Source organism: Erythrolamprus reginae, chromosome 1 (genome assembly GCF_031021105.1).
Source record: "Erythrolamprus reginae isolate rEryReg1 chromosome 1, rEryReg1.hap1, whole genome shotgun sequence".
NCBI classification, from domain to species: domain Eukaryota; kingdom Metazoa; phylum Chordata; class Lepidosauria; order Squamata; family Dipsadidae; genus Erythrolamprus; species Erythrolamprus reginae.
The window spans coordinates 86,380,672-86,404,549 of NC_091950.1; the positions used below are offsets into that span (position 1 = coordinate 86,380,672).

Consider the following 23,878-nt stretch of genomic DNA (forward strand, 5'->3'; position numbering starts at 1 on the left):
CCCCTCCATGCTCACCCCCCATGAATGCACATAGGCCTCACTGAAGCCTCTAGACTTCCTGTTGTGATATTGTTTGCCATTCCCAGGGTTCAAGGAAGCCACCTGAAGCCTGGGGATGGCGAAAACCGCCCAATCAGAAGTTCATTTCTGAACTTCCGGTTGGCCCATTGGGACATTTTTAACCGTCCCGAAGATTCTGGAGCTTTTCCTCAACTCTGGGGAGAGTGAAAATGTGTACCCTCAGATGTGGTTCTGTGTGCCACCTGTGGCACACGCACCATAGTTTTGCCATCACTGGTTTAAATAGATAGAATAGAATAGAATTCTTTATTGGCCAAGTGTGATTGGGCACAAAAGGAATTTGTCTTTGATGCGTATGCTCTCAGTGTACATAAAAGATAAAGGTACATTTGTCAAGAATCATGAGGTACAACACTTAATGATTGTCATAAGGGTCAAATAAGCAATGAGGAAACAATCAATATTAATAAAAATCTTAAGGATACGAGCAACAAGTTACAGTCATAGAGTTATAAGTGGGAGTAAATGGGTGATAGGAATGATAGGAAAAAACTACTACTAGTAGTAGTAGTAGTATTAGTACTGCAGACTTAGTAAATAGTTTGACAGTGTTGAGGGAAATATTTGTTTAGCAGAGTGATGGCGTTCGGGAAGAGATTAAAGAGATCATTTTTGATGAATCATATTTATTTGTTAGATTTACTGGCCACCCAACTCCAGAGCAATTCAGTTTACCGGACATTTTAAAAGAGTAAATTGGTGTTTCTTAAACTTTTTTCCTCTCAAGAATTCTTCCCACTTAAAAAAAAACCCATAGAGGACCCCACCAAGAGACCTTTTGTTTGTATGAGTTATATTTATTTATAAGTACCATATCAAAAATTAAAACTGAGACATTTGCTGCAACTGCAGCTGCTACTTTCCATGTGCTAGGGATTTTAATCTTGTTTAGGCTGGCAAAATTTTGAGGGTCTTCTTGGAGCACACTTTAAGAGACATTGGAGCAGGTAAATAACGACAAACAGAAGACATCATAAAGTTGCTTAGTGTCACCTCAGTGAGATGGGCGACATAGAAGTTTAATAAAATAAATAAATAAATAAATAAATGTACAGGGAAAACTCCATATAGTACCAGAAATGTCAGGGACTTGGCAGCCACCCTATCCCAGGGCCTGAAAGAACAGCCTGGTTTTTTAATACCATCAGGGTGGGAGCCACACCCTGCGTGATTACAGATGCTACGCCTTCTCTGTGTTTACAGAAAAAGTAATATTACTTGAGTTTTGTTCCTTTTTCTTCTCCAACTCGACCTCCAAACAGCGGACTTGTCGAGACTATAGAAATACAAAAAAATACAAGAGGACACTAAATTTATTTGTTTGTTGTTTGTTTGTTTGTTTGTTTCTCTGTCTGTCTGTCTGTCTGTCTGTCTGTCTGTCTGTCTGTCTGTCTGTCTGTCTATCTATCTATCTATCTATCTATCTATCTATCTATCTATCTATCTATCTATCTAGTCCAATACACAATGAGAGTTTTAGTGGGTATATAGTAAAATAGATGATGAAGGTTATAGAGGAGATACTCATAGTAAAATATATCTATGAAAGAATAGAACAGAAGATATAGTAATAGAACATATCAATTAAAGAATAGAAGAAGAGATATAGGAATAATAGAAAGGTATAGGAGATATAGGAGAGTAATAGGACAGGGGACGGGAGGCACTCTAGTGCACTTGTATTCCCCCCTTACTGACCTCTTAGGAATCTGGATAGGTCAACCATAGATAATCTAAGGGTAAAGTGTTGGGGGTTTGGGGATGACACTATGGAGTCCGGTAATGAGTTCCACGCTTCGACAACTCGGTTACTGAAGTCATATTTTTTACAGTCAAGTTTGGAGCGGTTAATATTAAGTGTAAATCTGTTGTGTGCTCTTGCGTTGTTGTGGTTGAAGCTGATTAAATTCAGATTTAAAATGTACAATTCCTGCTACTGGTTTTCCTCTGAATGATAAGATGCCAACCAGCATTATTTGGTGTGGGTGGGCGGGGAATAATACCCATTTCCTATGACATGATATGGCTGAGAACATCTAGCTGAAATCTAACTCATCTGTTAACATTTTTAAAGGCAAGTGACAAATGTTTTGTATGTATGTATATATGTATTTAAGTATACATAAAACACACACACACACACACATTTAAAATCTAGTAATACTAATAAATAAAACATATTTTCATATTTATTAAGCTAGCCCACTGATTATTAGATAGATGATAGATAGATAGATAGATAGCTAGATAGATAGATAGATAGATAGATAGAGATAGAGATAGAGATAGAGATAGAGATAGAGATAGATTCTGTTGAATAGTACAATCTAAGTGGAGGAGATCCTGTGGTTTAGAGGTTAAAGCTTCTGCCTTGCAAGATAGACCCCACAGGTTCAAATGCCAGTAAGGGTATGGCTAGCTAAAGAGAGCAAAAATGCTCATAATAGATCTATACTAGTCTCCCTGCTTTTTCATTATCAGCAAAACATATGTTTTATATATATTAGGTTAGGGTTATATACATATGCATACACATTATGTGGTATACAGGATATATTCTGTGCATAACTGTATACAGTTGTGCATAATTGCATTTTACTGATATAATTATATTTTCAGGAAATGAAATACTGCCATAATCCTAAATTATTATTCGCTTGTTGACAAACAGGATAGAAGATCAACTGTAAGTGTCCTAAGGTTTAATTATGAGATATTTGAATAAATCAAGTATTCGATTCTTTAATTGAAGTTTCAGGTATCAGAAAAGGAAAAGATATTAGATGGTTTAGTTGGAAATTGCATTCATTTCATTTCATTCCCTTTTCAGAAAAAGTATTAGAGGAAAGAAAGTAGATAAAATACTTACCAGAAGAACTCCATTTGTAATGATTATTTCAGAAAATCTTGATCTAAAAAAAAATCATATTATAATTACTTTTTTTACTCAGCAAATCAGGATTTTTTAAGTTAGAAAAATGTAGCAATTCCTAGAAATGTTGAAAACAATAAGGGAAACCAGCTCAGGATATTTAGAATATAAAGTTTCTTATGAGGTTTTGTCAAAATACACAGCAGGACTGCTAAATAATAGAATGTCAGTGTCAGTGAAGGAAAATATTGCTCAATATTTCATACAGGGACATAGTAGATTTTGTAGTGATTATTTGATTATTTAGATTCTGATTTTACCCACCTATGCAGTAACTCAAATTCTATTTCCAGCTCCTCGTTTTCCTGAAATTAGAGGAAAATAAGTATAAACATTCCTTCTGAAACCATTCCGAAAGGTTTTTTTTTTAGGAATTCTGAGAGTTGTAATCTCACCACAACTGGCACAAAGATGCATATTCTTTAAATTACTGTTATGTTCAAGCATAAGATTATTTGGATTTTTAAAAATGCATATTTAAATTACTGTTATGTTCAAGCATAAGATTATTTGGATTTTTAAAAAAAACCTAGACACACATACAGCCTGGGAGAAACCCCGCTTAGCAGTAGTGACTGCGAAAGAGATCTTGGAGTCTTGGTAGATAATCAACTAAACATGAGCCAGCAATGTGCAGCAGCGGCCAAAAAAGCCAAAACTATCCTAAGCTGCATCAACAGGAGGATACACTCCAAGACCAGGGAAGTCTGCGGAGAGGGGCGGCATACAAATCTAAATAATAAATAAATAAATAAATAAATAAATAAATAAATAAATAAATAAATAAATAAGTATTAATACCACTCTACTACGCCCTGGTCAGACCACATCTGGAGTACTGCATCCAGTTCTGGTCACCACACTTCAAAAGAGACATAGAAACTCTGGAGAAGGTGCAGAAAAGAGCAACCAAAATTATTAGGGGACCTGAAACCAAGACTTACGAAGACAGATTGTGGGCATAGTTCCCTCTAAGCTGAGCAGTGAGCAATCGCTCACTTAAAAACCATCATCAACTCAGAGTTTTTCAAACCTGCCCAGAAGCCGAGAGGGAAAGAGTGAGAGGGAAAGAGTGCCGTCCAGTCCCGAAGGGACTGCCGCTCAGACACTATACTTTTCCGCCCACCCCCAAAAACAATTAGAGAGAACACTGATTGTGGGAACTGGGCATGGATAGCCTGGAGAAAAGGAGGGCCAGAGGGGACATGATAGCTGTATATAGATATATGAGGAGGGGGCCACTCTATTCTCCAGAGCACCAGAGGGCCGGACCAGGAACAACGGCTGGAAGCTGACCAAGGAGAGATTCAACCTAGAAGTAAGGGAGAACTTCCTGATGGTCAGAGCGATCAACCAGTGGAACAACCTGCCTGCTGGACACTTTCAAGAGGAGATTGGACTGCCATTTGGCTGGGGTGCTTTAGGATTGCTGCTCAGGCAGGGGGTTGGACTTGATGACCTGCATGGTCCCTTTCAACTCTAACAATAAATAAATAAATAAATAGATAGATAGATAGATAGATAGATAGATAGATAGATAGATAGATAGATAGATAGATGAATGAATGAATGAATGAATGAATGAATAAATAAATAAATAAACAAACAAACAAACAAACAAACAAACAAACATAGTTGCATAATTGATTACTCTTGAGTAAGCCCACAAAATTGCTCTGTTAAAATGTGAATTAAGGTTACACAGACCTTTTGATTGCAGGTAAAATGCTTGACCACTTTTTCATTCAATGGGAGTTGTGCTATATCAAAGCGTATAGTGAAAAGATGGTCATCTTGACAGACGTCATCATCGTGAACACTCAGCTCCAACACATTCTGGTAAAAGAAATAAAACGTTGTTAAAAGGTAGATATGTAATAACAAGTAGAATATATATTCAGATGGGGATAGTATTAGGCAAGGAGAGGTTGAAAGATTGAAGGTTCTTTAATTTAGGTAAAAGGAAGTGCATGGTGAGATGTGCTGTGCATTTTATTCTTCGCTGTTATTAAAAAAATAGGAATCTGGTTGAACTGATAAGAAAGCAATTCTGTAGGATAGTGGAAATAAATACTCTTTGCATGGTAAGTCTAACACTGCTCAAAATGTCACATTTTGGAAATGAAGGCTACGAATACATCTACAGAAGTACCAAAGGTGGCAACTGGACTCTCTTGTTTTTCTTTGAATATGTTTTGCTTCTCATCCACGCAGCTTCTTCAGCTCTGATGATGTAATGTAATGGAATGTAATGGAATAGAATAGAATAGAATAGAATATTAACCAAGTGTGATTGGACGCAGAAGGAATTGTCTTCGGTGCACAAGCTATCAGTGTACATAAAAGCTATAAGTTATAACTCGTGATCATAGTAATCATAAAAATACATTCAACACAAAATTTAGTGATAGTCATATGATATTAAATAAGCCATCAACATAAATCATACTAGGAAAGTAAATAGAACAATATAAATTGTAAAGATACAAGCAACAGTCGTAGAAAAGGAGATAGATAATAGGACATATGAAAAGAATAATAGTAGTACAGACTTACTAAATAGTTTGACAGTATTGTGAGAATTAGTTGTTTAGCAGAGTGATGGCATGGGGGGCGGGGGCGAAACTATCATTTTTTCTAGTTCTGGTGTGCAATGGATGGTGGGGAATGGAAGGGTTTATATTCCTTTCAGATAGCTGGTCATAGGAATATAAATCTTTCCGTTCCCTAATATCCATTCACAACCAAAGTAGCTTCTTGGATGAGAAGTGATGGATTTCTTGGAGTTCTCTGATAAAAACACCAGAAGGTTGATATTTTTAATCATAGACATTAAGACTGCATTTGGCTTTAGGCTGCAAGTTTTGCCCCTTTTGGTCACAGGTGAGTTTTTGTGCTGAACATTGAAAAGGAACGAGACTTGTATTGCCCTATTATAACTTCCATTGGCATCCCCGTCGAGCTTCCACTCTGTCAGTGCTTGGATCCAATGTACCAACTACATAGAATTCACAAACTTAAGACACAGCATTTGAAATATAAATGAATATTGCCTTCAAGTCTACGAAGGAAAGGAATGGGCTTGGCCCATGAGTCTTGGTGTATACTAACTTTTGACTGGCCGTAGCTTTCCTAATCGTTCACCTCTCCTGCCCTGAACAAACAGCCACTGAAACTAAAATTAACAATGAGTTGCTTACCTTTACTTTGGACTGCACCATGAAATTAAAGGTTTCATTCCAGACGGGGTCTTTGCTGTTGTGAATGGTCTTTGTTTGGAACTGTGCAGGAGAAGCAGTTGGCAGTTGCAACTTGGAGTAGCAGTCAGGATGGCTTACTATTGGAAAAGATCAAAGTATAAATTATTATGTGACGGATGATACCCTGAGCAGAAAGACCAATAAAATAAAATACGATAAATAGAAATAAAATAAATAAATAAACATTGGACTACCTGAAGAGGCATAGCAGGAACACTTTTCCGTATACATAATATTTCATAATCCTCCTTCTATTCATCTGGCCTATATTTGCAATCTAATGTTAGAGGGCATAGAAGAATGATGTGCAGGCTGACTTTGACATACAACAATTCAATGAGACCCCATTCAAAGTTACAATGGCACTGAATAAAAGTGATGTGACCATTTTTCACACTCACAACCATTGCAGCATCCCCACCAGTAGTGGGTTCCTACTGGAATGGTAAAGGATGCTACACCGCTAGCAAACATTGAGCTTTGCTTCTTCTACGTGCGCACGTTCCAGTGTGTTATTGATTATGTGCATGCGCAGAAGCAAAAAAAAATTGCCAAAATTTCTCTTGTGCGTGTGTCTTCTCATGAGATTTTGCTTCCTGCTTGTGCAAAAACATTCTGGGACACATGCGTGTGCACACAGGAGAAGTGAAACTACACAAGCAGCGCATCAGTAGTGGGAGGAATGGGAATCCGCCCCTTATCCTGACAGTCATGTGACCAAAACTAAGATGCTTAGATCGGACTAATATTTATGACTATTGTAGTGTCCTGGAATCATACGATAACATTTTGCAAATGTCTAACTCGCAAAGGTTTTTTTTTCGGTATAAGATTTTTTATTTTTCTCCACCATGAAATAAAACAATATACAGTTATAAATACAACAACAATGCTTTAAATCAATCATATACAAACTTTTCTTTTCTCATTACTCGCTCAATGGAGGATCTTATGTTTAAGTTTAAGTTTAAGTTTAATCAGATTTGTATGCCGCCCCTCTCCGCAGACTCGGGGCGGCTCACAGCAATAACAACACAACACGTATAAAATTTTCTGTTAATTTTGTACATTATTAGCAAATCATAAATAATCTAAACAGATTTAAAATATTTAACGATTTAAAAAAGACCCCATATACTAACAGACATACACTCAGGCATACCATATATAAATTAAACATGCCCAGGGGAAGATGTTTCAGTTCCCCCATGCCTGACGGCAAAGGTGGGTTTTAAGGAGTTTTCGGAAGGCATGAAGAGTAGGGGCAGTCCTAATCTCCGGGGGGAGTTGGTTCCAGAGGGCCAGTGCCGCCACAGAGAAGGCTCTTCCCCTGGGGCCCGCCAACCGACATTGTTTAGTTGACGGGACCCGGAGAAGGCCCACTCTGTGGGACCTAATCGGTCGCTGGGATTCGTGCGGCAGCAGGCGGTCTCGGAGATATTCTGGTCCAGTGCCATGAAGGGCTTTAAAGGTCATAACCAACACTTTGAATTGTGACCGGAAACTGATCGGCAGCCAATGCAGACTGCGGAGTGATGGTGAAACATGGGCATACCTAGGTAAGCCCATGACTGCTCTCGCAGCTGCATTCTGCACGATCTGAAGTTTCCGAACACTTTTCAAAGGTAGCCCCATGTAGAGAGCATTACAGTAGTCGAACCTCGAGGTGATGAGGGCATGAGTGACTGTGAGCAATGAGTCCCGGTCCAGATAGGGCCGCAACTGGTGCACCAGGCGAACCTGGGCAAACGCCCCCCTCGCCACAGCTGAGAGATGTTTTTCTAATGTGAGCTGTGGATCGAGGAGGACGCCCAAGTTGCGGACCCTCTCTGAGGGGGGTCAATAATTCCCCCCCCCCAGGGTGATGGACGGACAGATGGGATTGTCCTTGGGAGGCAAAACCCACAGCCACTCCGTCTTATCCGGGTTGAGCTTGAGTCTGTTGACACCCATCCAGGCCCCAACAGCCTCCAGGCACCGGCACATCACTTCCGCCGCTTCGTTGACTGGGCATGGGGTGGAGATGTAAAGCTGGGTATCATCCGCATATTGATGATACCTCACCCCATGTCCTTGGATGATCTCGCCCAGCGGTTTCATGTAGATGTTAAATAGCAGGGGGGAGAGGACCGACCCCTGAGGCACCCCACAAGGGAGAAACCTAGGAGTCGACCTCTGACCCCCCACTAACACCGACTGCGACCGGCCAGAGAGGTAGGAGGAGAACCACTGAAGAACAGTGCCTCCCACCCCCAACCCCTCCAGCCGGCGCAGAAGGATACCATGGTCGATGGTATCGAAAGCCGCTGAGAGGTCAAGGAGCACCAGGACAGAGGATAAACCCCTGTCCCGGGCCCGCCAGAGATCATCCATCAACGCGACCAAAGCGGTTTCCATGCTGTAACCGGGCCTGAAACCCAACTGCCGGGGACCTAGATAATCGGCTTCTTCCAAGGACCGCTGGAGCTGGAGCGCCACCACCTTCTCGACAACCTTCCCCATAAAGGGAAGGTTGGAGACTGGACGGTAGTTGTTGAGCACAGCTGGGTCCAGGGAGGGCTTCTTGAGGAGGGGGCGCACAAGCGCTTCTTTATAGAGTGATGGAAAAACTCCCCTCCCCAAGGAAGCGTTGGTAATCTCCTGGGCCCAGCTCCGCGTCACCTCCCTGCTGGCCGAAACCAACCAGGAGGGACACGGATCCAGTAAGCAGGTGGCGGAACTCACAGCTCCAATGGCCTTGTCCACTTCATCAGGTGTCACCAGATCAAACTCTTCCCAGACAGGTGGACAAGTACGTGCCCCAGTCACCTCGACTGACTCGTTGTCAGTCGACTCTGTTTTACAATTGGAGTCGAGGTCGGCCCGGATCCGAGCGACTTTATCAGCGAAAAACGTGTTAAAATCCTCGGCACTACTCTGCAAGGGCTCCCCAACTCCCCCCTGGTTAAGAAGGGAGCGGGTCACCCTAAACAGAGCGGCCGGGCGGGATTCTGCCCTAATACAATAATTGTTCCAATTGCTACTTATGACTGCAAAAGGCAGATAGCAGAAGGGTGGACATGTTTTAACTGAAATGCTGGAGGTGACTATTACACATCCCAGAGACTGCAAAAAATAACAAAGTAGTCCTAGACCAAACCTCACCCAAAATATCACTTAAAGCCAAGGCTACCAAACAGGAGCTGTCAAACAACGGATGTGTCAGGAGAGCTGATTTTCTTGAAAAGTCAATTATGCTGGGAGTGATGAGTGGGGAAAGGAGGAGTGGCCTCCCCAGTACTTGCTGGTTGGACATTGTAAAGGATGATGCTGGGATGACCATGGTGGTGTGGGACAGAATGGCATGGAGAGTGCTGATCCATAAAGTAGGCGAGGATTGGACATGACTGAAGGGCTGACAATGACAATGACAGCTTCCCCGTCAGTGTTTGTGGGAGTGGTCTTGGAGGTTCTTTGGCTGGGCTGTATATTGTTGGCTTGTTTGGGAGTTCCTTGATTGGTGTATTGTTTACTTCTTGATTCTTGGTCTGATGCAAGGGTAGGATTCAAAAAAATTTACTACCAGTTCTGTGGGCATGGCTTGGTGGGTGTGGGGTGGCTTGGTGGGCTTGGCAGGGGAAGGTTACTGCAAAATCTACTTTTTCCTCCTTATTCCAGGGGAAGATTACTGCAAAATCCCCATATCCTCCTGATCAGCCGGGACTCAGGAGGCAGAGAATAGATGGGGGGGGGGGGGCAGTCAGAGGTGGGATTTAGTGGTTCTCTGAACTAGTCAAAATTTCCGCTACCCGTTCTCCAGAACTGGTCAGAACCTGCTTAAACCGACCTCTGGTCTGATGTTAATCTATACTCATCTGGGTGTTGATTGCTGGTTGGTAGGTGTTTTAATTGTTTTGCTTCCTTTTTTGGCTTGACTATCTACCTATCTATCTACGGAGTCTATGGAGAGGGGCGGCATGCAAATCTAATAGATAGATAGATAGATAGATAGATAGATAGATAGATAGATAGATAGATAGATAGATAGATAGATAGATAGATAGATATCTGCAGAAAAAACAATCGCTGCCAACCTGCCTTCCATTCAGGACCTGTATACTGCATGAGTCAAAAAAGAGGGCGGGGAAATATATTTACTGACCCCTCGCATTCTGGACACAAACTGTTTCAACTCCTACCCTCAAAACGTCGCTACAGAGCACTGTACACCAAGACAACAAGACACAAGAACAGTTTTTTTCCGAACGCCATCACTATACTAAACAAATAATTCCCTCAACACTGTCAGACTTTTTACTAAATCTGCACTTCTATTTCTAATAGTTTTTCTCATCATTCCTATCATCCTTTTCCTCCCACTTAGGACTGTATGACTGTAACTTGTTGCTTGTATCCTAAGATTTTTATTAATATTGATTGTTTCTTCATTGCTTATTTGACCCCTATGACAATCATTAAGTGTTGTACCACATGATTCTTGACAAATGTATCTTTTTCTTTTATGTACGCTGAGAGCATATGCACCAAGACAAATTCCTTGAGTGTCCAATCACACTTGGCCAATAAAATTCTATTCTATTCTATTCTATTCTGTATCACTAATTTCTTTTTTTTTAAAGATTTTTTTATTTTTTTCTCTCTATACACAATACAAAGAAATACTAATACAATCAGATTGCTTTACAATAGGTCACTTTTTAAAATATGGTATGCAACCCCCCCCCCCCCCCAATGCTGCTTCCTCACTAATTTCTGCATCGGCTTGTCTCTTTTGCACAGTATGTAGCTGTTGTTTATGTCTACGTATCTATTAATTGAGAGCAAATTCCATCTCTTACTAGCACTGATGATGTTATCTAGTCTGGGTAATGAAATATCTGGAAGAAAACAAGCAAACTGCAAGAAAGAACCAAGGACCCCTCATTTCAACCGTAAGCTACAAATATTCTCCTTTATTAACAATTGATCTTGTTAGCTGCAATTACTGAAGGTTGTACTTCAACAACAACTGCAGGCTGCAGGTTCTATGTTTGTTTTAAATTGTAAGTTAGAATGCCACTCCTTGCAGGGCAAAAGTCTATAACGAGAAAAATGAAAGAGTCAGAGATACATGCCTTCTGGCCTCAACTCTCCTCCATATAATCAGTATTTTTAAAATGCAAGGATCTTAAGAACTTGTCCTGCAGGAAGAACAGAACAAAACAGAATACCAGAATGCATAAGTGCACTCCGGCGTGCATAAGTGCACCAGCGTGCCTTCAGTTCCCTGTCCTAATAATAATAATAATTAATAATAATTTATTAGACTTGTATGCCACCCGTTTCCAAAGACTCCGAGTGGCTCACAACAAATACAAAGGACAAATCTAATATTAAAAACAATTATAAAAACCCATTATAAAACAGTCATACCATCCAATGAAACCAAACGTAAAATGAAACAGCTAAGGGTTCTGCTTTGTCTACCTTTGCAATTAATTGGGGGCTCGTGCCGGGGGCCAGCAGAACACAAATCCAATGTTTAAAAAACAATTTAAAAACCCTTAGTATAAAAATAATCACACAACCCTAACAAACCATACATAAAACCATAGTAGCTAAGGGGTATATCAGTTTCCCCAAGCCTGGCATCATAGGTGAGTTTTCAGGAGCTTGTGAAAGGCAAGGAGGGTGGGGGCAGTCCTAATCTCCGAGGGGAGTTGATTCCAGAGGGCCGGGGCCACCACAGAGAAGGCTCTTCCCCTGGGTCCCGCCAGATGACATTGTTTAGTCGACGGGATCCAAAGAAGGCCAACTCTGTGGGACCTAATCAGTCGCTGGAATTCGTGCGGCAGAAGGTGGTCCTGAAGATATCCTGGTCCGATGCCATGTAGGGCTTTATAGGTCATAACCAACACATATTTTTGGCACATAAACCAAAAAAGGTTCACCATCACTGCCCTATACCATTTCAGTCAAATGGTTGTCCAATCTCTTCTTTAAAACTTCCAGTGTTGGAGAATTCCAACAGATACCTCCCCAGGCTTTTTATATTTTATGTCTGGTATGCATGTGTTGCATGGTTTTTAAATGATGGGGGTTTTAGATGTTTTTTAATATTAGATTTGTTTCATTGTAACATTGTTATTATTATTGTTGTGAGCTGCCCCAAGTCTTCGGAGAGGGGCGGCGTGCAAATCTAATAAATTATTATTATTATTATTATTATTATTATTATTATTATTATTATTATTATTATTATTATGTCAGTACAACACAGCAAACGAGATCACTATGCTGGATTTCGTATTTCATCACCAGTCGGGCGCTTCCCAAGCACCTAGGACTGCATGATGTAGCGGCGAATTATGTTTGCCGATCCCAGTAAAGTGGCCTTTTGCAATTGACAGATGGAGATTTTGTCAATTCCGATGGTTTTCAAATGTCCACTGAGATCCTTTGGTACTGCGCCCAGCGTGCCAAGTACCACTGGGACCACTTTCACTGGCTTATGCCAGAGTCGTTGCAGCTCGATTTTTAAGATCTTTGTATTTCACTAATTTCTCTAGCTGCTTCTCCTCAATTCTGCTGTCTCCTGGGATTGCGATGTCAATGATCCATGCTTTCTTTTTCTCCACGATCACAATGTCTGGTGTGTTATGCTTCAGAATCCGGTCAGTCGGAAGTCCCACAGTAGTTTTGCTTGCTTTTAATATTATTTAATATTATTATTATTATTATTATTATTATTATTATTATTATTATTATTATTATTATTAATTCAGAATTCAATATATTCAGTGACTAAGCTCCAATACCTTAGTTTTCTTCGTTTAAGTTAGGAAATGGTGAAGAATAATTCTTAATGAATCTCCTTAAGAAAAATAGTCCCAATGCCAGTTTAGTACTATTCTGAAGTGGGGGAAAATATACAAAGGGTACTCACGCATATCTGCTTTCCGGAGATTCCTTGCTTTGATCACTCTTATGGTAAGGAAACAACAAGGTGCTACCTCTCCCTGCATAATAATAATAATGTATTGAAAATAACGTTAAGGTGTGAATTGCAGGTTAGAAGTTAGAACGGTTGTAAGAGACAAGTACTAAGCAGAAAAAATGTCATATAGTGGATCTCAAACACTCAAATTAAACTTGAATATTTCTCCTAGCAGATATTAAAAGGGCTAAGCCATAATATTAAGAGGAGATACTAATTAGTTTGTAAGCATCTGATAATCATTTGGTCTTATCTTCCATTGCAAGAATATCTACTTGAATCCCTGATGAATCCTCTAGGTCAGGGGTAGGCAAAATTGACTCTTCTATGACTTGTGGACTTCAACTCCCAGAATTCCTGAGCCAATCATGCTAGCTCAGGAATGCTGGGAGTTGAAGTCCACATGTCATAGAAGAGCCAACTTTGCCTACTGTGTTCTAGGCTGACACAGCCTTCCATCCTTCCGAGGTCGGTAAAATGAGGACCCAAATTGGTGGAGGCAGCATGCTGACTCTGTGAACCGCTTAGTGAGGGCTGTAAAGCACATTATATGTCTAAGTATTATTGCTATCTGCTAAAGTATTTTTAGTGGAAAAAACTCTTATTCTTCCTGTTAACAACTGAAAGGCCGGCTGAGTAACGGCTGGTTGGCATTGCGTCGGGGCTGGATGAACACGGCCATCATCACAGGCGGGGATGGGAGATCTCACGTGAATATGCGAGATCACCCAAGATGCCGGATGTACTGAGCATGGGCAGTTGATGCCAGTGGGTGGGGCAGTGAGCCCCATATAAGAGGGGCTGGCACACCGCCCATCCCTCTTTTCCCCTTCTCGTTGCCCCTGTTGTAGGAAGGTGATGGGTTTGAGTGATGGAGGGGGGGTGCCCTTGGGGCTCACCTGTGGCAGGACTTCAGGTGAGGAACTGGGGGTGAGCCTTCCACATGCCATGGGGCATGGGGGAAAGCAAGGAAAGGCCAAAGGAGACCTCCCCTTGCTCAGCAAGGAGCTTCACCCATAGTTGCCCAATAATGTTATGGACAAGGAATTCTGCCCCATTTGGTTTACCTCTGCAGGTCTATAATAAACATTAAGAAAGTGACCCATAATACCCAGTTCTGGTGTCCAGATGATTATTCCGCATCTGCTACAATTCTGATCATTAGGATAATTTTTCTCATTGTCAACATACACAACTTTTGGGTAATTGCCATTCATTTATTCTAATTTGTTGCAAAACACATCAAAGTGATGTGTGATGTGCACATATCCACTCTTTGCATTAGTTAATGAAATAACAACATTCCCTATGCAACATTCTACACAATTAGAATCTAGCCCTTTACAGAGCACAGAGGAGAACATGATCACATTTAAATAATACATCATTTGCACAAGCTGTGCATATTTACAAAGGGTTTAAATGAAATAAACTGTCTTGTGAAATAAACTGTCTTGTGGCTGGGCTTGGTAGCGTGAGCCTATAATCCAACCTGCGGAGGCTGAGGCTGGCATGGATTGCTTGAGTTCAAGGCTGCTCTGTTCCCGAAAGAAATGCCGCTGAGCCTGACAATGTCTGAATAAATAATAAATATTTCTAAATTTTCTTAGTTGCTGTTGATGCGATGCAGATAATTTTTGTATCTACAGACTGCTTGTTTAATAAAACCAGAACTATCATTGCTGAATACCATGGTGACAATAACATTCTGGAGAACCGATCAAAATCAATACATTAATTCCCACGGAGGTTACACAAACAAATCCCTAAGGTGCTTTGTGAAGCAAGCAAAGGTACTTTCCAAACTATTACTTGAAGCACTCTGGTAGCCTTGGCTCTTAAAGGGACAGCAAAGCTTTTTGTAATCTTTTCTAATCTTGCAGACATGTCTGTACCGACAGAAAATGCTTTCACCTAAAATACTACTATAACACAGCTATACCTAGAAACATAGAAACATAGAAGTCTGACGGCAGAAAAAGACCTCATGGTCCATCTAGTCTGCCCTTATACTATTTTCTGTATTTTATCTTAGGATGGATATATGTTTATCCCAGGCATGTTTAAATTCAGTTACTGTGGATTTATCTACCACGTCTGCTGGAAGTTTGTTCCAAGGATCTACTACTCTTTCAGTAAAATAATATTTTCTCATGTTGCTTTTGATCTTTCCCCAACTAACTTCAGATTGTGTCCCCTTGTTCTTGTGCTCACTTTCCTATTAAAAACACTTCCCTCCTGAACCTTATTTAACCCTTTAATATATTTAAATGTTTTGATCATGTCCCCCCTTTTCCTTCTGTCCTCCAGACTATACAGATTGAGCTCATTAAGTCTTTCCTGATACGTTTTATGCTTAAGACCTTCCACCATTCTTGTAGCCCATCTTTGGACCCGTTCAATTTTGTCAATATCTTTTTGTAGGTGAGGTCTCCAGAACTGAACACAGTATTCCAAATGTGGTCTCACCAGCATTCTATATAGCGGGATCATAATCTCCCTCTTCCTGCTTGTTATACCTCTAGCTATGCAGCCAAGCATCCTACTTGCTTACCTGATCAGAAAATAAACCTGAAGTAACCATAGCAGCTCTTGATCCTTTGATCAGTTTGCACAACCTTAACAAATGTTTCAGCTAGGAGACAAAGATCCAAATTGTGGCTCTTCCTAGGTTACAAGCAGTGAAGGGCTACCAAAGTTTTTACTACCACACTGTGGGTGTGACTTATGCAGGACACTCTGCATTTTCTTTAAACATCTTTCAGTGTAAATTGGGTGCTCTGGGATGGAGCTCCATTTTTGCTACCCCACTGCCTCCCCCCCCCCCCGGGCAGTAGCCCACCCCTGGTTACAAGGTAGTCTTGCGTTCTAAGTGCAATAGCACTTAAATTTATATACACGTCTTCAGTGCTTTACAGCACTTTCTAAGCACTTTACAGAGTCAGTATTTTGCCCCCAACAATCTGGGTCCTCATTTTTCCAACTTCAGACAAATGGAAGGCTGAGTCAACCTTGAGCCCCTCAGGATCAAACTCCTGTCATGTGGGCATAGTTAGACTACTAGCATTCTAACCAGTGTGCCAGCAGGGCTCATTACATAATCATTACAAACTGACTATATAAATATGTCGATTCCGACAAGGATATCAACTGTGGGAATATAAGCACAGCATGGAGAAGCCACTGCTAGCCTTATGGGATACCGCCAATGACCTACTTAATACAACATCTGGTTTTCCATAGTGACACATTATAGTCAGATTTATTATTTAGCTTACTAAGGTCAATCAACTCAATGTAGTACTTTTCTGAACCCAGTAACTATATTCTACTGGAGTTGGGTTCCTATATATTTAAATAAATAAATTGACAAATAAATCTAATATTCAGAGGCGTGATCCCTCTTGACTAATAACTTTTGATAACTTTACTCTGCTCACATTTGGTGAATCCCATTTTGAATCCTTCGCACATTCTGTAATAATTTCCACAAGAGATGGAGAGCAAGAAGAAAGCTCAATTGCTAAGACACACGCTTTCAAGGTGCCATCAACATATATTATATGTTGATGGCAGTATTATATAGAACAGTGTTTCCCAACCTTGGCAACTTGAAGAAATCTGGACTTCAACTCCCAGAATTCCCCAGCCAGCATTCGCTGGCTGGGGAATTCTGGGAGTTGAAGTCCAGATATCTTCAAGTTGCCACGGTTGGGAAACACTGATATAGAACATAAAAACAACACCTACCATTGCTTTTACTCCACATATGAAGATACAAACAGAAATAAAGATGATGCTTACCCAACAAGGTAAATCTCTAGACACTTCCATGTTGTGATCTGGCCAAACTGTATGTCGAATGTTCTTGAGGACGGGTAAGGGCAATACTGTGAATCTTCACAGAGATGTACAGCTTTTGAACCAGCGTAAGTAGATAGTTATTTCAAAAGTGATTCAGAGACACGCCTCCTCTTCTGGAACCACCCCAGAAAAATTCCTGCCTTACATCACTATTATAGCAAATGCCAAGTCATGACATACCCTTGAAGAAACCATTGCTGATAGCATGATCAAACCAACACGTCATTCATTCCCAAGCTGATTGATATTGATTCTAAAATTACTTTTCTTCATTGAAAAACATTAGTTGAAAAGATAAAAATGGTTACCCAGCTGGGTGTCTCTTTTTCTATAGTGGTAGATTGGGGTTGGATTTTGAAAATACTACTACTAGAATGGGATGGAATGGAATGGGGTGGGGTGGGGTGGAGTGCAATGGAATGGAATGGAATGGAATGGAATAGAATAGAATAGAATAGAATAGAATAGAATAGAATTCTTAATTGGCCAAGTGTGATCTTCTATCCTCTGAAGTCTGTGTTGGTCTTGTTGGGTTGCAGAACCAAACTACAGATGACACTTAGATAACAGATTCAGTGAGTCCTCTGCTGAACTGTATCAGCAGCTCCTTGGGCAGTTTGAGCTTCCTGAGTTGGCGCAGAAAGAACATTCTGTGTTGTGCTTTTTCTGATGACATTTTTGATGTTAAGTGACCATTTTAGGTCTTGAGATATGATACAACCTAGAAATTCAAAGGTCTCTACTGTTGATACTGTGTTGTCTAGTATTGTAAGAGGTGATAGGATGGGAGGGTTTCTCCTAAAGTCTACCATCATTTCTATAGTTTTGAGTGTGTTCAGTTCCAGATTGTTCCAGTCGTACCACAAGGCTAGTTGTTCAACCTTCCATCTGTATGCGGTTTCTGCATTGTCTCAAATGAGACTAATCACTGTTGTATCATCTGCAAACTTCAGTAGTTTAACAAATGGGTCGTTTGAGATGTAGTCATTGGTATATATAGAGAAGAGCAGTGGTGAGAGTACACATCCTTGGGGAGGGGGGCTCTGTTCTAATTGTACAGGTTATCTGAAGTGATTTTGCCTAGCTTCAGCTGCTGCTTTCTGTCTGTTAAGAAGCTTGTGATCTACTTACAAGTGTGTTCACGTACCGCTAGCTGATTTAGTTTAGTTAGAAGAATGTCTGGTATGATGGTGTTGAATGCTAAACTAAAGTCTACAAAGAGGACCCTAGTGTAGGTCTTTGGAGATTCAAGATGTTGTAGGAAGTAGTGCAGAACCATATTAACAACATCATCTGTCGATCTATTTGCTTGGAATGCAAATTGCAGGGGGTCTACTACTACTACTACTACTACTACTAATAATAATAATAATAATAATAATAATAATTTAAAAAAACTGATTCTCCAAAATCTGCCCAATAGATTCTGCTTATTATTTACACAACAATGTGAAATCATAACTGCCAGTTCTTTAACTAGTGTTGGCTTTTGACATTCATACACATTGAATTCTTTCCAAGAAACTAGGATATTATAATGTATCAGTCCGCGGAGAGGGGAGGCATACAAGTCCAATAAATAAATAAATAATAAAATAAACAAATGTGCAGATCCCAGTAATGTGACCTTTTGCAATTGACTGATGAGAAATTATTGTCAATGCACAGATTTTCTATGTGCTGTCCAAGATTATTATTATTTTGGTATGGCACCTAGAGTGCTAATAACTACTAGGAAGACCAAGGGGTGTGTTCTGGCTTACCTAACTGATGATTCGCTCCTTGATGCAGTGTATGCATGCACCATGCTAAAAAAAACCAACTTCTGTGCATGCCCACAGAAGCAAAAAACAAGCTGGTGGGGTCTATGGCACCACCAAAAGAACCGATTCAGGGGTGTGGCAGGCTTGGGTTGCTGCTGATTCCAGTAACCCAGATCACCAAGTTATTATCAGTTCCATAGAACCTCCCGGTCTGAACTGGAAGGAACCCACCTCTGGGAGAACCATTTCTCCAATTCTTCATCTTCTATTCTACTACCTCCTGATATTGCACACATCAATTATTCACAATTTCTTCTTTTTAAACAGTTTTATCTGGTGTGATATGAGCCAAGTCGCTACCATATTATATTTGGAAATTTCACAATATTTTAACCTGCTCGTTTTAATGATTTTTTTCAACTCTATATTTTCACCAATAATTACTCGTATATATAATTTTTACAGATATTCCAGTGAATCATTTTGGCAATAGTGTTATGTTGTTTATCAGCAATTTGTGTAATTTTCTTGCACAACCTGAGTATATGATCTAGCATTTCTTCTATTTCTTTGTACAATCTACTGTTGAATGACTTTTCAATTCTAGCCTTGAGCACATTATTTCAAATAGCTTGTTTTTGTACATCAAAAATCAAGCATTAACTTTTCTTTCTAAACTTCCATTTATAAGACATTGTCAGATGTTATCTTTATCCACTTTCCCCTTGATCCTTTGAAAAAATTGATCATCCTTTTCCTTGCCAGCATTCTGTTATTTTTATTGCATTATTTCAATATTCATGTTCTGTTTCCTTCAAGTACAGTAAGTTTCAATTTTTTAATTGCACCAATACTTGATTCCTTGACTGTCTGTTGTTTGATAGTCTAGATTTGTTTTCTTCAAGACCACCAAAATGGAATTATAATAATGACAAATAACAAGGGTAATCATTTCCAACCACCAATCATGTCTTCCACATGTTTTCCATTATTTTTTCTGTAAGAATTCTAATGTTTTTACTAACAGTTTGTTTGACCTGAATTAAGTTTATGCCTCCAAGTTTAATGTATCAATATTACTATGGGGATATAATGCATAATGATCAGTAGTTATTAGCTTTCTTGTTTATCCAGTATGGCCCAGGTATAGATGGTTTTGGTGGCATTTCCATCATTTAATTTTGTCTTTTATATCTGTGCTAAAAATTCTTATGTTTATCAATTACTGAATTTTTCATAAAAATTCAGATCATCTATATAAAGCTAATGTGATATTTGGTAACATTTTTGTTGTTTGGTAGCCAAGATTTATTTTCTTCAAGACCACCAAAATGGAATGATAGTAATGACAAATAACAAGGGTAAATCATTTCCAACCACCAATCATGTTCTCTTCAAGTCTTCCGTTATTTTTTCTGTAAGCATTCTAATGTTTTTACCAGCACCAGTTGCTTTCAAACATTTGATGATCCAACTATGTGGAAATGAATAAAAAACACTTTTTATAGTCAATCCAAACTGTGTGCAAATTGGTTTTTCAGCTTTTCTAATTCTCCAGAACTATTTTATCAATCAAAAGTTGATTTTTGTGCCACCGCTTTTCCTTTTATTTCCTTTCTATTCTACTATTTTCTTCTAAATGATTTTGGATGTTGTCTGTTATTATGCCTTTGAGTAATTTAAATGTTGGGCACAATAAATAACTGTCTTGCTTAGCAATGGAAATTCCAGTTGCAATTGTAGTAATACCTGTTGAGCACCACCAAGTCATTTTCAACTCATAGCAACCAAATATACACCTACATGAGTGATACATAGATAGGCCTGCTTATTCTGGGGCAAGGCCTGATTAAATATTTGCAAACCTTGGGAAATACCATCTGGTCAGCAGCTACCCTTTTATCATTGATGGGGTCCTACAGGAATGGTCAGGAACGCAGTTCCGGTAGCAAAATTTGGAGCTCCACCCCAGAGCAACCAATTTGCACTAAAAGAAGTTGAAACAAAATGCATAAGCCACACCCACACTGTGGTAGTAAAAATTTTGGTAGCCCATCACTGCCTTTAATATTTGTTTTAGTGCCAAACCACTAACTGGCTGACTTCTCCTTATGGCTATAGTTACACTCATCTTCACTCTCAATTTTTTCTCCAAAGTTAAAAAAAAATGGTGGAAATAAAGGACAGTGTCAAATATCTCTCTTTTAAAATGCTGCTAAGCCAAGTCTTGGTACATGTGGGTTCCTTTATCAAACCAGAATAAAAGGAGAACAGTTGGAAGTCTGTCTAGATAGGTGTTAACAGGCTCAGGCTCAACCTTGACAGGATGGAGTGGCTGTGTGTTTTGCCTCCCAAGGACAATTTCATCTGTCCATCCATTACTGGGGGGGGAGGGACTTTTGATCCCCTAAGAGAAGCTCCACAATTTGGGAGTCCTCCTCGACCCACAGCTGACCTTAGAACACCATCTTTCAGCTGTGTCGAGAAGGATGTTTGCCAGGTTCGCCCGGTGTGCCAGTCACTCATGCCTTTATCACTTTGAGGTTTGATTACTGCAATGATCTTTACATAGGGCTACCTCTGAAGAATCTTTGGAGACTGCAGGTAGTGCAGAATGCAGCCACTTGAGCAATCTTTTATTTAATTCGACTTCTATGCTGCCCAATCCCGAAGGACTCAGGGCGGCTCCCAAGACATGCCCATATCTCTACAGCACTCTGCAAACTGTACTTGCTGCCAATTAATCTCTGGGTACAATTCAAAGTGTTGTTATGACTTATAAAGCCAGCAGTGGCCTACGAGCCGATACGTTAAATTGCACTCGCCACCATGGCTCATAAATTCTTGCGGGACCAGAGTGATTTTGCTGCTGCACCTGTGGAGGTAACAAAATCGCACACGGAGCCTCAGGTAAAAGCTCACTGAAACACAGGCGCAATTTTGCTACCTCTTCAGGTGCAGCAGCAAAATAGCCCTGGCCCTGCAAGAACTTTTGAGCCGTAGCGGTGAGCGCAATTTAGCATTCCGGTTTGTAGCCCACCTCTGTATAAAGCCCTACATGGCACTGGACCAGATTACTTATGGAACTGTCTTTTGCCTCATACATTCAGCGGCCGGTCAGGTCCCACAGAATTGGCCTTCTCCAGGTCCCGTCAACCAGACAATGTTATCTGGTGGGGCATAGATGAAGAACCTTCTCTGTGGCGGCCTCAGCCCTATGGAGCAAGCTCCCCCCAGAGATTTGCACTTCCCCCACTCTCCCTGCCTTCCGTAAAACTTTAAAGACCCACCTTTGCCAGCAGGCTTGAGGCTACTGAAATTTCAATTTCTTCCCCTGGTCAATGAATGAATATACAATGTATGATGTATGAATGTGGGTTTTTTTTTTAAACTATGGGGACTTTTAGATTGCAATTTTACCTAGATTTCTAACATGTTTATATTGCCTTTGTGGTAAGCTGCCCTGAGCCTCAAGAGAAGGGTGGTGTAGAAATTGAAGAAAGAAAGAAAGAAAGAAAGAAAGAAAGAAAGAAAGAAAGAAAGAAAGAAAGAAAGACAAGAAAGACAAGAAAGACAAGGAGCAACTGGTGATAAGGGTGATTGGACTGTCATTTGTCCGACAGAGTGACTCCCACTTGAGCACTTGGACTAGATGACCTACAAAGTCCCTTCCAACTCTAACAATAATCTAATCTAATCTAATATTTTTTGTTTTGCAAGCAAGGTAAACTCTATTTTCAATGCTGGAGTACACTGCTAACCTTAAATTGTTTTTTTCCCTTACATGTAAAGACTGAAAGCTTTATCCAATAACTGAAAATATCTAGTTTCATTACAGGGTGTTCATATTACTAAAAAAAAAAAAAAAAGAGCTGTGCTTTTTAATAGGAAAAAAAAATCAGAGGAAGCCTTGGGATTGCTCTGTAACAAGATTCATAACATTTCCCATTCTGCATGTGCATTGAGCAGCAGAGTGTCTTCTGACCAACCATTCCGGTCATTCTGGATGCAAATCAGTGTATTAGTCTATATTTTCAGACTTAACATATCAAAATTTGGTGTGACGGGTAGATGTCAAGACAAAATCTACAATGCATTTAGCACTTATGAACATAATCATAGTTGAATATCTAAAGAGGCATGCTTACAATACTGACACATTGACTATAATGCCCACAGGGCTAGGGTGATGCTGTGACATTCTATGACACATTTGTTTGTCTTTAAAGTACAATAATGCTTTGCTAATGTAGAAAGTAATTAATTTTGAGATGGGGGGGGAGAAAAGACAACCACAACCCATTTATGATGACACACAGAAAGGACTTTAATTCTTGCAGCAATGCTGCCTTTTCCGTTCTATTGCTGCATGCAAAGCTTGAAAAATCAGGTGCTGGTTATTCAGGATGTTGTATTCGCTTAGGTTCACAAGCTTGTCAAAATTATCATCCGAATATTTCAGGCAGTAAGTGGAATATGGGGTTCTGCAAGTAGAAACATCAATGTTGCCACCATCCATATTTGCTTCGGAGCGCTTCTCACCTAGAATAAATAATAATAAATAAATAGTGGGTCAATAAACAACAGAGTGAAGCAGCTGCAAAAAAGGCAAACACAATCCTGGGATGTATCAAGGTGAGCATAGAATCTCGCTCACGTGAAGTAATTATTCCTCTCTACAGTACTTTGGTACGACCACACTTAGAAACATAGAAACATAGAAGACTGATGGCAGAAAAAGACCTCATGGTCCATCTAGTCTGCCCTTATACTATTTCCTGTATTTTATCTTACAATGGATATATGTTTATCCCAGGCATGTTTAAATTCAGTTACTGTGGATTTACCAATCACGTCTGCTGGAAGTTTGTTCCAAGGATCTACTACTCTTTCAGTGAAATAATATTTTCTCACGTTGCTTTTGATCTTTCCCCCACTAACTTCAGATTCTGTCCCCTTGTTCTTGTGTTCACTTTCCTATTAAAAACACTTCCCTCCTGAA

At 40.0% G+C, this 23,878-nt stretch overlaps 2 protein-coding genes across 2 annotated transcripts in view; both read right to left on the bottom strand.

Annotated features, from left to right (window-relative positions):
• Positions 1 to 13,277, bottom strand: part of LOC139170406 (cytosolic phospholipase A2 epsilon-like) — a 44,580-nt gene extending 31,303 nt beyond the window's left edge. Inside the window, exons 1-6 of the mRNA XM_070757610.1 lie at positions 13,199 to 13,277; positions 6,214 to 6,350; positions 4,721 to 4,849; positions 3,278 to 3,318; positions 2,951 to 2,993; positions 1,300 to 1,357 (exon numbers count right to left, since the gene is read on the bottom strand). Coding sequence (XP_070613711.1) covers positions 1,300 to 1,357; positions 2,951 to 2,993; positions 3,278 to 3,318; positions 4,721 to 4,849; positions 6,214 to 6,350; positions 13,199 to 13,277 — 487 coding nt within the window. The remainder of the gene's footprint in view (positions 1 to 1,299; positions 1,358 to 2,950; positions 2,994 to 3,277; positions 3,319 to 4,720; positions 4,850 to 6,213; positions 6,351 to 13,198) is intronic.
• Positions 13,278 to 23,203: 9,926 nt separating this feature from the next.
• Positions 23,204 to 23,878, bottom strand: part of LOC139170396 (cytosolic phospholipase A2 epsilon-like) — a 55,489-nt gene continuing 54,814 nt past the window's right edge. The window contains exon 21 of the mRNA XM_070757581.1: positions 23,204 to 23,418. Within this exon, the coding sequence (XP_070613682.1) occupies positions 23,204 to 23,418 (215 nt within the window). The remainder of the gene's footprint in view (positions 23,419 to 23,878) is intronic.